General features: G+C 46.4%; 1 protein-coding gene across 1 annotated transcript; it reads right to left on the bottom strand.

The window, feature by feature from the left end:
• Positions 1 to 1,947: 1,947 nt before the first annotated feature.
• LOC118634153 (eukaryotic translation initiation factor 1-like) lies at positions 1,948 to 15,126 on the bottom strand. Its single transcript, XM_036268475.1, has 2 exons — positions 15,117 to 15,126; positions 1,948 to 2,419 (listed from the first exon to the last, which is right to left on the bottom strand). Exons 1-2 carry the CDS (start codon positions 15,124 to 15,126, stop codon positions 2,037 to 2,039), a joined length of 393 nt encoding a protein of 130 aa, XP_036124368.1. The 3' UTR covers positions 1,948 to 2,036.
• Between the last annotated feature and the right edge of the window lie 548 nt (positions 15,127 to 15,674).

The following is a 15,674-nucleotide window of genomic DNA, read 5'->3' as shown; positions in this document are numbered from 1 at the left end:
TTCTGCTGTTTGTGGCTCCCTCAGTAGCAGTCATTTTGTAACCATGAGGTAACAAGGCCAAAGAAGACAAGCCAACAGAATGATGGGGGAAGGGGAGATGTTTCAAGAAGAGTGTCTTCGATGATATCACTGAGCTCCCAGATACACCCTGGGAACGCCATCGTGTTTTACTATAAGAAAAGAAAATGTTCTGGGAGTTCCCCCCCCCCCCCAATTTTTATTAATTTATTTTTGTTACTTATGTTTCTCCTTATTTGCTTTAGGATCTTTGAGGAACAAGAACTTCCTTTTCTGTCTCAGGTTTTAAGGGCTAGTTATTATTATAAGAAGTAAATAGACCATAATTTATTTAATTGTAGGCCATCTTTTGTTACAAATGAGCTGTGACTAACACCATTATGCATACAACTTTCTTCATCTCTGTGTTTATATCTATAGGATAGATCCGTGAGAGTGTGCCTTGCTGGTCAACGGGTAAACACATGTTAAAGCTCATCATTTATATTAGCCCCCAGTTAGCCCCGCTGAACCAAGGACTATTTTGTGTCAGTCTAAGCCTATCCATAGTGATCCTATCATATCCATAGAAATGCCTGGGGGGCACTCACCTGGGCCATACCATTTGTGGTGAGTTCCCACTTGCATTGCCCAGACTGGAGCCAATGTGTGGTTGGATCGGCCTTTATGGTTCTTATTATGATTGGAAGATACTCCTCAGTAACAACCTATCATCAGGGAACTTTGAAAGTATGAGGTTTATTACTCCCAAATCCTGGAGTGTACACAGCAAGTCTAGAGCCACACACCAAGGTCATGACTAAAGAGAGAGAGAGAGCATGGACCTGGGCTTCTGCCTGTATTGGGGTCAAGGTGGGGTGCCTAGGGTTTTGTGGATCCACTCTTTATTATTATTATTATTATTATTATTATTATTATTTTTTATCCTCACCCGAGGACATTTTTCCATTTCTTGTTCAGGTAGAGTGGGAAGGAGAGAGAGGAACAGAGAGAGAGAGAGAGAAACATTGATGTGAAAGGAACACATCGAGTGGCTGCCACCCACACAACCGACCAGGGCTGGGGACAAACTGCAACCGAGGTACGCGCCCTTAGCGGGAACCGAACCCGGGTCTCTCAGGACCGCAGGCCGACGCTCTAACCGCTGAACCAAACCGGCCAGGGCTGAATCCACTCTTTATTGGTGAATTTTATTTTATTTTTAAAATTTATTTTTTATTTATTTTTTTTGTTTCTGAAAACAAAGTTTCTTTAAATAAGGTTTTAAATACATTACCTAACATTAAAACTGAAGGAGGAACCCCCCCCCCCAAATCAGTTTGTTACTTCACATGGCATTGGGCAGCTGTTGCTAGTAAGTTGCAAGCTCTATAGTAGCTACATGTCTGACATATCAGTTTGAAATTTGTTCCCTTGTCAAAAGTTTAACTCTGATAAAAGGTTGGCCTAAAATTCTGGTGTTTGGACAGTAATTAGCTAGAATATGTCTGGTCACAAAGACCTTGGTGGCAAGCCAGATGTCCTGTCACCTCACTAGAGGGGAGGTGGCTGCTCTAAGCTCCGTCCACCTGGTCAGGCTGGAGATCTTTGACTACCGAAGGCTCCCTCTAGTGGTACAGAGGCGTTGCTGCCTTACCCCCCTCCTCTCAGCTTCACCGAAGGCCATTCAGGTGGTGACATTCTCTGAGGGCAGGGGACTCTGGGGAGGAGCTTCTGGCCAGACATAGCCGTCTGCGATCTTGGGGCTCTGGGCTTGGCTGAAACATCACGTTATTGCCGTGTTTCAGGCTGGACACTGCCAGGTGCCTACTGCTTGACCTCTGTTTAAATGAGGGACTTCAAGACTAGACAGCATGGCTCTTTTCAGTCTATTGCATGAAGGAGTCCAAGTTAAATGCAGACCCCAAATGGTTACATTATACAAGCTGTGAGGTTTTTAAACCTGTGACGAGGGACAGAAGGGAAATTCTAGTCATTGCAAGGAAATCCTCACTTAAGCTTCAGTGAGCCCAAAGCACTTAAAACCCATGAACCTTCAGCTGGTCCTCCTTAGCCAGTCCGATCTCTACGAGGAACTGGTATATGTTTTTACGCTGGTCACCCTGTAGCTGAATTACTTCTCCATATTCTGGGTGCTCAATTACAGTACCACTGCAGGCAAATTTCTTTTTAAACGCCTTCACTAGTTTCTTTTTATTGTGATCATCAGCGATCCCTTGGACAGTAGTAAGGGTCTTCCTGCCGTTTCTCTGTTGAATTCTTCTATGGATGGAATCCTCAGTGCCAGCAGGAAGCAGGTCATCACCCTTACTTGCATCAGCAAAGAGGTCGAAAGAGTGGAGGTTCTGGGTAGCGGACAGACGATCCGATCCTTTTCCTCGGTGGAAAGGCCCGCGGAGCGCTGCGGGGGAGAAGGCAGGCAGCGGGGACGGAGCGAGTGGGGAGGTTGCCGAGTCCTCAGTGGCGGCTCAGTGACTGGGGCTATTGGTGAATTTTAAATATAGGAGTAGGAATTAAAGCTTGGAAAAGGAAAACAGGGTCAATCAAATGGTCATTATTTAGGTCACCCAGGGCTTTCTTAAAGGAAGAATTCATAGGTGGGCCAGCCTGGGTCTTTATCTAGTTGTGTAGCTGGTTTATGTTTATTCAGGATGAATATCTTTGAAATGGATACCTCAGCAACCAAAATTTTAATGCCAGGCACATTACAACCAAAAGAGCAAATTGTCAGGCACCTACACTACTTCCCTGGGCGGATGGTGAGATTCGAAGGGTGTTTGATGAATGAATGAGCCAGTCTGAAAGGCCAGCCTCCATCTTGCCCCTCCTGTAGCTGAGGCTTCCCCGATTCTGCTGGGTCCACCCCAGCTGTAGTTTTAGTTTGGGTGGTGCTTCTCAAGACTCCATGGCATTATTATCCATGCCACTGGGACAGCTGGGGTGACAGCAGAAGGTTCAGCTCCTGGGAGAATTGCTTGATCTACAGATCTGTTCTTAGGCGAGAGCACCAGCTAACCTGGTCCAGCATCTCACCTCTCACTGTGGAATCTATGTCCTTATCAAGTAACCAACCAAACCATTTTTGCAAATGGCCTGAACCCTCGTGGTGACCCAAAGTTCTCCTAGCTCATTCAACTCACAGTAGGACGACCAACACCATGATTGAAAATGTCCCCTGCAGGCTCCCTAAGTTTCCATCTTCCAATGTCCCAACGTTGACCATGAAGAGAAGATGTGGCTGAGACCCCGAAGGAGGCAGCCACAAGTCCCCCAGTCCCGACTCTCCTTGGCCTCTACTCGAGCTCACACTCCGCTGCCCAGCATCATGGAGTTCCCCGTGGCCACCCTCACTGTCCTCACCACGGCCCTCTGTTCCCAGACCTGCTCTGCCTCGCGGAGCCCGTCCCCCCTTCTTCCTTTTGCCCTGTCCCCCCACTTTGCCCACGAGGTGAACCACAACACCAGAGTCTTGTGCCTGAGACTCTCTAAGTTGAGAACGTCAGAGGGATTTCAGCAACAATTTCCTGAGAATTTTCCTTCCTAGGGGGTTTTAGCAATTTTATTCTGCTCTGGGAGACAGAGTGGGAGTGAGCCCCATTTTATGGATGGGAAAATGGTGGCCCCACTGGAGGTGGAATTGTGTTCAGCTGACTCCTAGCAGTGTGGCCCTGGCTCTCTATATGAATTCCAGATGGCACTTCCCACTGAGAGATGGGACAAAGAAGCAGTTTGTTCAGAAAACTAAATTCCCTGTAGAGACGCAGAGACCCAAAGCCAAAACAGAGATTGAGAAACACTGAAAGAGAGACTCAGAAATAAAACTGTCCAGGAAAAGAAGAAATGTCAACTTTCTCCTGGCTTCTCTTGTCCCCACCTCCCCACCGCTGAGCAGCACTGTCCCTTCCTCTCCTTCATGACCCTCGAGGAGCTGCTGGCTTGCTTTTTCCTTTGAACAATGACTTAGAATCTTTCTGCCCCGTCTCACAGTTCGCACTGACACTGTGACCACCTGCTCCTCCTCTTCTTTCTCCAGGCAGATTCCATGCAAATCTGTGGACGGCCACTATGAGACCAACAGCCAGTGTCCCAGTCCTGGTGTCCCATAAGGGCCAGTCTCCATGCCCACTCCCAGGGAAGGAGACTGGGAGGTCTGGGGTGAGGCACCCCCTCAGATGATTCAGCTCTCTGAGACCCCTCAGAGTGCAGGACACCTGCTGTGTTTTCTGACCTAATCTGGGTCCTGCACAGAGTCCTGGAGGACCTGCCCCTGGGCAAAGGGAGAGGGGAAGAGGGAGAGTAGGAAGTCAACTTTATGTGGGGAACCCCATGTGAGACACAGGCAAGAGCTGTGAACTTCAAGATTAAGAGGAAATTTTGTGAACTTGTAGACAGGCCCTGAGATGTCTGGGGCAGAGACAGATGGAAAGGCCATAATGGGCCCAGGCCCCCCTGTGTGTAACCCCTCCACTCCCCTCCACAGCTTCCAAACCAAAAGGGGCCGCAGGCCTGTGCTGACCCAGTGAGGCCTGGGTCTAGGGATCTGTTCCCAACTGGAGCTGAAGGCCCGAGTGGCCTGGAAGCTACAAGGAAGGTGTAACATCTAGGGGAGCAGGCAGCTGAGCCAGGCAATGACCCTGAGGCTCTGGAAGGCATCTCTTCTGTGAGTCCCACCCCCACCCCCTGTCATACTCTTGGGTCCTCCTTAACTTTAGTTTTAGTTTGTGTATCCTATTCAACTTCTGTGATTTATTTCCACTGTTGAATTGTGTGATGTAGCAAGTATTTTCTCTGACGTCTCGTAACATCCTCTTCACCATTCCTCCCTCTTTAGTTCTCCTCGGGCTCAGTCTGTGGATCAACCAATGTGATTAGTTCTGCCTCAGCAGAAATTGTATGATTTAGACCAAACAACAGACACACGTCGAATGGTTTTGCCCAGCCCTGTGTTTCAAAATATTGAATGCACTTAGATAAATGGTAAACCAGCATTTTCCTTGTGATGGCTCTATCGATTTTATTTTCCCAGCTGATCAGAATCACAGGCTGAGAGGAATACTTAGGAGAAAGGAGGGACATATGAAAAGGGGCAGACACCACAAGACAGGGCTGAAGACCAGTGATGCTGAGCGTTTCCCTGGAGATTCTTTCCTTGAAAGTTGAAACTGACACATTATCTTATAACTAAATCATAACTGATACGGTCTAGGAAACTTTTCTACCTGAATGAATACCAAGGTGGTGTAGGCTATGATGCCTATTTGTGCACACAAGCTCATTGTCACAGATGCAGCTCTCTTCAGAATGGTGCTAGCATTTGTTGAGGGCTTACCGAGTGAGTACTGGGTCCTGTGCTGAGTGCTTACCTTAGCGACAGTCCGGCGAGGACTACCTGCCTGCCAGGTGCCTGCGACTTGCTCACCTTCTCTGCTCCGCACTCTGCTTTCTGGGGGAGTGTTCTTCGTAGTTGCATCTGAGGTGAGGCTTGGGGGCTAGAGTGGCCAGAGTTAGCAAAGCAAAATACAGTATGAATAATTTTTTAGTAAATGTATGTTCCATGCAATATTTGGGACAGACTTACGCAAAAATTATTTGTTGTGTATCTGAACTTCAAATTTAACGTGGAAGCCTGTATTTTATCTGGTAACCCTACTTGGGTGAATACGCCTTATAAAGTCTGTCCATTTCCTGTTGGAGACGGAGTTCCATTAGAGTCACTTCCACATGAGGACCTCTCTCCAAAGTTACGACTTTACTTGGACCTAAGTGGAGCCTGGGCATCAGTAATGTAAAAACTCCTGCAGTGATGTAAAAACTCTCAGGGGGTCTGAGGACCACTGTTGGGGTGCTGTTTTGGGCCAGCTTTAGAGTTTCAGAGGCAATACAACTCCCTTTCAGTGTTTCAAAACTTCCGATCTGTTTGTGGTCAGTTCCGCTGGATGGTTAATTAGAATCCAAAACTCTGTCAGCCAGTGTCATTTCCAGAGCTGAGTTCCAGAAAGCCTCTCGCAGCTCAGCCCTGGGAGCTCTGGTCATCCCTTTTGCTGTCATACCCCTGCCCCGTTTCTCTGACTTCTGTCTCCACACTGCCCTCTGCTGATGGCACGGCGCCACAGCAGGGAGGTCACCACAGTGAGCACCTCTCCTCTGATTGCATCCAGCTATGCCTTCACAAGAACGTGACTGTTCATTTTGTTCACAAGATAAATATTTAACAGAGGGGTCTGAGGAGGGGGAGGATCTGGCCATTTATGGACCCCTCTATTTTGTCCTTCCTAGTCTCATATCTTCCCATTTCTGCTTTTACTAACATTAGCTTGGAATGGAGAATTTTGCTTTTCCAGATCACTGATTCTCAACCAGCTGGGTTTGCAGGCAGCAACGCTTCTCTGGTATCAGAGGAGCCAACTTCAAAGTGAGCTCATCTCTTTCTTAATGGGCTTTACTGATTTATGCTGGAAGAAACCAGTCTCCAACATTTTGAATTTTCCTTTTTGATGCAACCATGGTGGCCGCTGGCCTTGGTCAGAATCTGTAACAGGCCTTGGGGGTAACCAGCTACTGTGCTAGCTAGAGGTGTCCTCACTGACTTCAGCTTCAACCCCTGCCCCAGCCCATTGCACTTTTCGGGCTCTGCTACGTGCAGCACTGCAGTCTGTACCCGTTAGGGATGGTTTGAGTTATAGTATCAGGAACGCTGACTCAGTTTGACTTCAACAATAACTTCGGCTCACATAACCGAAACTTCAAGACGTAGCATTAGCTTCAGGCAAAGCTTGATCCAGTGAGCCTTAAGTATCACCATGAACTGTGCTTCTTTCTAAATTTCTGATCTCCCTTCAATTTGTCCTTCATCCCATGCCATCCAAGTTGTACAGTGAGTCACCTTGCATGCAGACACTTGCAATTTTTACAAGTTACCCTCTTGAGACCCCTTCATTGGGCTTCAAGAGGAGAAGCAATGATCTCTCCTCCACAGAGGCGGATCCCACCAGGCAGGCCACTTTCTTTTTCTTTTTCTTTATTGATTTTAGAGAGAGAGGAAGGGAGAGGGAGAAAGAGCTAGAAACATCGACAAGAAAGAACATTGATTGGCCGCCTCCTGCACGCCCCCCACTGGGGATCGGGCCCACAACCTGGGCATGTGCCCTGACTGGGAATTGAACCGGCCACCTCTTGGTGCATGGGTCGATGCTCAACCACTGAGCCACACCGGCTGGACCCACTTTCTTTTTGTTGTTGTTGTCTATCTATCTATCTATCTATCATGAACTTGTTGATTTGTCACACTCCCACCACATGGAGTGAGTTTCCCATTGGTCAAGTGACCCTGTGGAAGGTAGCTGGGCTTGAGCCTTCTTCCCAATGATCTTGCACATAGATTGAGAATCTTCTACCCCACCTTGTCTAGGGAAAACCCAGTTTATAACAGTTGTGACAGCATAATTACTAACAGTATCCCCTTTGCCTTTCAAAATGGGCTCGTACTACCCATAGGAGAGTCCTGCTTGGAGGGACTCTAACCACAGGAGCTGGTGGGGTGGTCTCAGAGCTGATGTCCACAGAGGTCCTGGCTGTGTGGGCAAAGGGAGCTGAAATCCAGTCTGCACTGCACCTGTAAAGTCTTGTACCTGGCACAGGGCTGGGTGCTCCAAGGAGAAGTCTTTTTTAACGTGCTCAGGCTAACAAATATGTGATCATATAGATATTGGTATGATCATTGAGATACATATTGAATGTACATTTTATATATATAGTTTCATATTAATATCATCTATATGTACTTCATCCTGTTCAGTGGTTTCATATTTATAATGTGGCTATACCATGATGTATTTTGATAAATTTGTTTTTCTTGCATTGCTCTTACAAGCAGGGCTAAAAGGAACATTCATGTGCTGATAGCTTTTTGTCTTTAGTTAGAGCTTTTTGAAATATATTCCTACAAATAGGTAGCTTGATTGAAGAGTATGTAAATTATAAAGCTTGCTAGAAACAGTGTCTTGCTCTTCAAAAACCCCGACTACCAAAATTCCACTTTTTGAAATGTTTTTAATTTTGTTTCTTTATTGATTTTAGAGAGAGGGGAAGAGAGAGGGAGAGAGAGATAGAAACATCAATGAGAGAGAACATCAATTGGCTGCCTCCTGCATGCCCTCCACTGGGGATCGGGCTCACAACCTGGGCATGTGCCCTGACTGGGAATCGAACTGGCAACCTCTTGGTGAATGGGTTGACCCTCAACCACTGAGCCACACTGGCCAGGCTAAAACTCCACTTTTTGATACTAAAAAATAGTTTAAAACAAGACAAAGTAGGGCTTTAAAAAATTACTATATAGCCCACCCAGTGTGGCTCAGTGGTTGAGCATCAACCCATGCACCAAGAGGTCTCTGTTTAATTCCTGGTCAGGGCACACGCCTGGGTTTCGGGCTTGATCCCCAGTGTGGGTGTGTGCAGGAGGCAGCCGATGGATAGTTCTGTCTCACATCGATGTTTCTATCTCTTTCTCCCTCTCCCTTCCTCTCTTTCTAAAAATCAATAAAAGTATATTTTAAAAAATTACTATATACATCTTATTAAAGAAAGAGTGGTAAATTCTTATTGATTAATTCAGTAATTTTTGGTTTTCTGTCTGCATGTAAATCACATGGGGGTTTGGTAAAAACCTAGAGCCCTAGATCAAAACTCAAGAAGTTCTACTGTGAGCATTAAAAATTTTTTTCTTAAATATGTTTTTATTTATTTTTTAGAGAGAGATAGAAACATCAATGTGAGAGAGAAGCATCTATCAGCTGCATCCTGCACGCCCCCTACTGGGGATCCAGCCTGCAACCCGAGTATGTGCCCTGACCGGGAATTGAACTGGGACCACTCAATCCACTGAGCCACACTGGCAGGGCTACTGTGAGCATTTTAAACAGCCATCCCAGGTCGTTCTGGGAAGCTCTGAGGAACAATGGCACGGTTTTGCATCTTAGTTATATTATTTATTAACTGCATGACAGTGGGCACATTGTTTCAACTCTCTGAGCCAACATTTTCCTTTCTATCAAATGGGGATGGTGATAGTACTAGCCCTTGGTGAAATTGTTAGGATTTAAAGGACAATGCATAATTCTTAAGGAAGCTTGATTTATGTGAAAAATAAACTTAAATGCATGAGTATGCATCAAAAATATATTTACCTAAAAAAGAACATATTTACCTAGTATATATACATTATATACTAGGTACATAATATTTCTATAAAATAATCATTGTTTTGTAAAAAATGTTTTATTTTTAACTTTCGGGAATGTGTAGTTACAGATATTATATTCATTTCCTTTCTGCTCATTTCCCCTTTTCAGATTTTTGTCCCCTATCATTTTTTCCCCAACCAGACATCCTGACTTTGTCATAAAATAAAACCAATAAAATCACTATTGATGAATCTATAGAATCACATATTTCAATAAAATTTAAAAAATTAAGAATGGTTAACTTTGAAAAATTTCATTATTTCACATAGGTGAATACAGAAGTGGTAAGTAACAGTCTATAAATATTTGTTGGTTGATGGTTTTGGAACAAGTTCCCCTAGAACAAGCTAAATATAACCACTCACCTACACTCTGAGTATGTGTCAACCACTGTGTGATTGGAGGGGCTGGAGGGGGGTCATGCTGCGGGGTCTCTGCCAGCAAGCAGTCAAGAACACATGGAAATACATTACAAAAAAAAAGAGTCTAAAAAAATTAAAATGTATATTAAGAATATGGTTGCTTGACAACCAGCCCATAGAGGTAGCTTTAGGAGTTGAAGGAACATTTCTTGGGTTCATGTCCCCGCTCCCTAATCTGCCCACAGATGTGACTGGTTTCTTGTTGCTTTTGGGTCACTCAAGGATTCAGCTCCAAGGTCAATGATGTATCGGCACCAAGACCTTGTGGGGTTGGCACAGATCTGCTGGCCTCTTCATTTGGAATCTATGAAGAGGGATATAATTATAAAACTGAGGAATTAGCAGGGCAATTCTGGTCTCACATTGCCCCCTACCTCCTCCTAGGGAAGCACAGGGTCAGTCCACTTCCTCCCCGAGTTACCATTTCCTCCTCAATGTCTTCCGTCCAGGCCAGGGTTCAGAACACCTCCATGGCCTCTCTCCTGCCATCAGATCAGACCTTCAAAGCTCTGGGTTTCTTAGAATGGCTTCCATTCATCTGCTGATACCTTTGCAGGTTGCTCCCTACTCCAAGTTCTGCTGGCTGCATCCCTAAATGTCTGCCTCTCTCCAGAGATGGGCAAGAAGACCAGCCCATACATGGCTCTGGCTGAGGGTCTCATGACAGCCATCTGTCATTTTGCTAGAGATCTGCCAGGGGAACTTGGAAAAAGCAGTAGATGCTCAGGGCCTGAGCCCATGCTGGGGGAAGGGTCAGCTCGAGCCTGTGCCATTTTTCATTGGAACAAGTGAGCCGGCTCCTTCTGCCCAATGATAAAGTCAGAAGAAAGAAGGAGGAGGTAGCATTGTCGGGTAGTGAGGATTCAGGGATGAGGAGAACTGGAAGAAGGTTGGAGATTTCACAGTTGATCATTTTTTTTCTTCTATTTCTTTCTCTCTTTTTTTTTTTCTGAAGTTGTATCTTGTTTTTTCCTTTGGAATGTAGTCCCTTGTTTCCTCATTTTGTCTATGTTGGTTTCTATGTATTAGATGAAACAGCCACCTCTCCCGGTCTCAGAGTGGCCTTGGGTAGGAGGTGGACCTTGTCCTTTAACCCTGCTCTGGCTCTTGGTTGGCTCTTGAACCTTTGTGATTGTGCAAGCAACCTCATTTATTTTTAATAGCACCCAGCTGTTCAGGGCGAGCCACTACCTGACACGGGGCCAAGGGGGAAGGGGTGTGTGTGTGTGTGTGTGTGTGTGTGTGTGTGTGTCAGTCAGCACCTAGATTCAAACTGATTGGAAGCCAGACCTTCAGACAGCAGCTTTAAAAAAAAAATTTTTTTTTCTTTATTGATTTGAGAGAGAGAAAGGGAGAGGGAGAGAGATAGAAACACCCATGAGAGAGAACATCGATTGGCCGCCTCCTGCATGTCCCCACTGGGGATCGGGCCCACAACCTGGGCATGTGCCCTGACCAGGAATCGAACCAGCGACCTCTTGGTGCATGGGTCGATGCTCAACCAGTGAGCCATGCCGGCCGGGCAAGGCAGCAGCTTTTCAAGAATTCAAATATACACAGTCCAGTGGGCTGGAAAGTGTAAGCCCTGCCGAATACCAGACCAGGCAATCTGAAGGTGTTCCCTGAGTGATAGTTACAAAAATTGGGGCTTCTTTTTTGGGAGATACCAGCAAGATGTATGAAGGCAGAGGGAGAGTGCAAGGATGGTGTCGCCTGGCTTAGGTTCCCTAGGAGCACCTGGAGCCTCCAGATGTGTGCCCAACCCGAAACCTGCCCCTCGGGCCAAAGCCCAGAGCAAGCAAGCAGGCCTCTTTCACGGACAGACTGTGTATTCCCGTCTGCTGTCTGTGCCGCGCCCTGGAAGTGGGAGCCCATTGTTCCCGTCTGATTGTTACAGTCCCATAGGATGTGGGACCCAGGAACTCAAGTCCCCACCTTCCCCTGGCCATTAGAGCCAGGTGTTCAGGGGGCAGCCCTCGGGTGGCAGCTGCAAAAACCAGGGCACTGGACGTGTGTAGAAGCACCCCTCGGGGGGATACTGCGGAGTGTGGCAGAGGGAAAGTGCAAAGATGGTGCCCTGCCGGTGGAGGGTAAAGATGGCACCTGCTGAGAGAAAAGAAACCACAAAGAAGAAAAATGGCACCTGCCAGCGTCAGCTTCGGTAAGGCAGAGGGAGAGCGAGACAATGTCTCCACCAATGCCTCTGTCCCGAGTTTCCCTTCAGGCCAAGGCTCTAGGATCAGCAGGTGAATCTCTGTGATGTAAAATCTGGGCACTTTTCAGAAGGCTGCTTCTGCACTGGGACTTTGGGTCTCAAGGACACAGCCCATTGGCTGCCAAAGCAAAGATCTTGGGGGGCTCGTCTCTCAGCTGGGTGCCTGCTGTGTGGCACCGACCCTTCACTCCCCAGGGAGAAGCTCCGGGCTTGTGTTTCCTTCACACTAGGTTATGGATCTCAGCCTCTCCCGACTGCCTCCCTGTGGGTTTTTCTTGCTTGCAGATGTGAAGCAGCTGCTCAGCTAGTTGTCAGGGTGTTTTTAGAGAATTGTTCCATATGCAGCTCTGTCTGCGGGAGGAGGTCAATTCAGGCTCTTTATGCGTCATCTTGGACCACCACCTCTATCTCTCATTTTTGCTCTAATCTTAACGTTGACTCTACCTCTCTCTGCAGGGAATGCAGATAATTGAATAGTCTGTCTCGGTTCTATTTGGGAAACTTCATCTGGTCCAGGAAGAGATGTTTTTAGCAAGACACCGTCTCTGCACATCACCTGTGAAGTGGCGCTGAGGTGAGTTTATTACTCAGCTGATCCCTGGGAGGCAGTGAAACTGGATCCTGCCTCCTGTTGGAAACCCACTCAGTTGGACCATTCCTAACCCGAGACCAGCCCGCACCCTGCCTTCCCGGCGAACAGAAACCCAGAACAGCCTCGGAAAGAAAAGCCCCCTGCCGAGAGAGCCCAGGGAATTTTGAAAATCTTTCAAGAAGTTCTTCATTTCACTTGGGGGCCTCTATCCCTAAGACTTCGGGGATATGATCTGACACAAGCCAGAAAGCGGGGTGGGGGCGGGGCAATAGCAAAGGGCAGCAGGAGGCCTGGGAACAGAGAGGGAGGGTCCGAAACTCGTGATGCCAGCCTCCTTCTGGGGTCCAAGCCATGTCCCCTACTCTTAACAGGTAAGCCCTGGACCATGGGGAGATGGAAACTGGGGTGATGAGAAAGGAAGTTTGTAAGCATAGTGGTGCCTGTTGATTTGTACATGCAAGAGGGGTCTTGGGTAACCACAGGGCTCAGGGTTTTTTCAAGAATAGCTTCCAAGTACCCACTTGAGCGGGGTTGCGAATGGGGAAGTGGTTTCCACAGCACGAGGAGGTGAGATGTTGATGTCACTCTGGCATAACACTTAGCTGGGTTCTTCTCACCAGACCTCTCTGGTCACAGTTTCCCCCAGCAGAGCAGAAAGTTCTCTGCTGTTCCACAGCTGTTGGAACCACATAGATACGACATCTGCAATGATGCCAAAGAGTCCAGAGTAGCGCAACTCAGCTGAAACCACACCAGGGACGAGCTGTATTCGCCAAGGTCGGCTCTGGGAGTCATAAATGCAGGCAGCTTTCAGACACCTGCTCATTTGAGAGAGATCCGTCAAGGACCCCGATATACACCAGAGAAGGGCGTGACGCCGTGTGGGATATGGGTGTGATGTGCATAAGGAACCTTAAGATCATCTTAGCCTTTGCCCAAGATAATAGGTGTTTAGGAATCTGTTTCTTATGTAAGGAGCTTCAAATATGGAGAAAAGGTTTGTGCATAAGAATATTTATTTGGTCCCCAGCACATTGATAGCAATGTAAAATTAGACCCAATGTACATCATCTACGACATGGAAATGGCCCAGAAAATGATGGCATCTTCACTCGGTTGGCTGTTAGGGAACCTTGACAAACAATACAATGACATGGGACAGGCTTATGTTATAATGATAAGTTTAAAAAAACAAAGATACAAATTGGCATATTTTATTTTTGTTTGTTTATATTTTTAGGTATTGCTGATACAGTATTTTTAAATTATTTATTTTGTAATTAAATTTATTGGGGTGACATTGGTTAATGAAATTATATAGGTTTCAGGTGTACAATTCTATAATACATCATCTGTATATTGTATTGTGTGTTCACTACCCCAAGTCAAGTCTCCTTCCATCACCATTGATCCCCCCTTTACCCTCTTCTACCTCCCCCACCCCCTTTTCCCTTTGGGAATCACCATACTGTTGTCTGTGTCTGAATTTTTTTGCTTAATCCCTTCCCCTTTTTCACCCAGCCCCCAACTCCCCCCTCCCCCCAACAGCTGTCAGTCTGTTCTCTGTGTCCATGAGTCTGTTTCTATCACAAATTGGCTTACTTTAATCAGGACCCACCCCATCTGGGGATGTGGTCAATTCCATATAATATTTGTTTTGGTGGATGCTGGTCCCAGGAAAGCAGGAGAATAGAAGTAGTAAGTAGGAGGTGTCCCCTGTCATATACTCCTTTGGCCACCTAATACATATATATATATATATATGTATAAAAAATATATATATATATATATATTTATCTGCCTTGCTGAAGCAAGGCCACCAAAAATTTGGTTGCCTCCCACACAAAAAGATGGGGGAGAGAGAGAATATGGCCACCTAATAATAAATGACTCCCCTGTCTTCCTCAGTATGGGCAATCTCAGTAGTGATGACTCATTCATTATTCCGAGAGTTCTTGAATTTCCCCGTCTCTGGTCTTCTGCTTGTATGAAGCAAGGTAGGCGGTGCTTTGGCCGGGCCAGTCCTACCTTAATTGGTATGTTCTGGGGCTGACTTGTAGCTTCATTTTCTGGTGGTTTCTTTGGCATCATGAAGAACGTAATGTCTCTTTAGCCTCTGATTTGGGCAATAGTCATTTATAGGACAACAGAAAATACACGAGTCGGTATCACGGAAGGTGGAAGACTAGGAGTTTCTCATCTACAGAGCCCCGGAGAAGAAATGTTCATCACTTACACAGTGTTCGTATCCTTCACACATCGAGGAAAAAAACCCATAGGCGAAAGACAAACACATAATGAAAATAGTTTTTTTCTGACCAGCATCTGTTCTACATCCTTCCTGATGCTAGAAACCTATAGTTCCTTTGAGAAGCCGCTCTTCCCTGTAATCCTCAGACTTTAGGTTTATATGAAATGCATCCGACCCACAATCCAGGATTGTGGCTTGATTAGCTCAAGCAAATCATTGAAACCCATTCTGTGACCACAGTGGTTGGTTAGGAATTGGGATTCTGACCTTAAGTCGGTCAAATCCAAGAGAAGCTATGATTTTTTTTCCAATGTGGACACAGCCTCTCTGTTCCCTGAAGAAATGAACAAGGATTCCAAGTAACACTGGAAGGTACCGGCAGCCATCGGGAACTCTCGCAAGGAAGGAGGATCAGAAAGAGAAGGAAATAGGACCTGGAGCCAGAGCCCCCCACTGTTTTAGTTTTAGAGCCACAGGCTTCTTTATTCAAGCCTCTCTGAGGGAGGCTTGCTTGTTTGCTTTCGTCCTTGAAACTGCCAGCATCCTGAGAGATCCAGTCCTGTATCCGTGCAGAGAAACAGGGTCTGCTCAAAGTAACAGCCCCGGACTGGAGCGTGGGATTGGCTAACTGAGAAAGTAGGAGGGAATTTGGTGGGCACCTTGTTCAATGAAAGTGGCTTTTAAACTTCCTTGTACCTGGAGGTTTGTTAAAACACAGATTGCTGTGCTCCACCTTCTGAAGGACGGAGGAGGGCTCGGAATTTGCATTTCTAACGAGTCCCCAGGTGTTGCTCATGCTGTGGTCTGGGCACCACTGTTGAGAATCGCTCTTACGCAGCATTGCTGCTGTTGGTGGAACTGTGGTCTGTCGTCCGTTGGGTGCTTAGGCCCTGTGCCAAATACTAAGGCTGCAACATTAAAGAACTTGGCAGGT

Source organism: Molossus molossus, unplaced genomic scaffold (genome assembly GCF_014108415.1).
Source record: "Molossus molossus isolate mMolMol1 unplaced genomic scaffold, mMolMol1.p scaffold_m16_p_19, whole genome shotgun sequence".
Lineage (NCBI taxonomy): Eukaryota > Metazoa > Chordata > Mammalia > Chiroptera > Molossidae > Molossus > Molossus molossus.
This window is presented reverse-complemented; position numbering and strand designations above follow the sequence as displayed.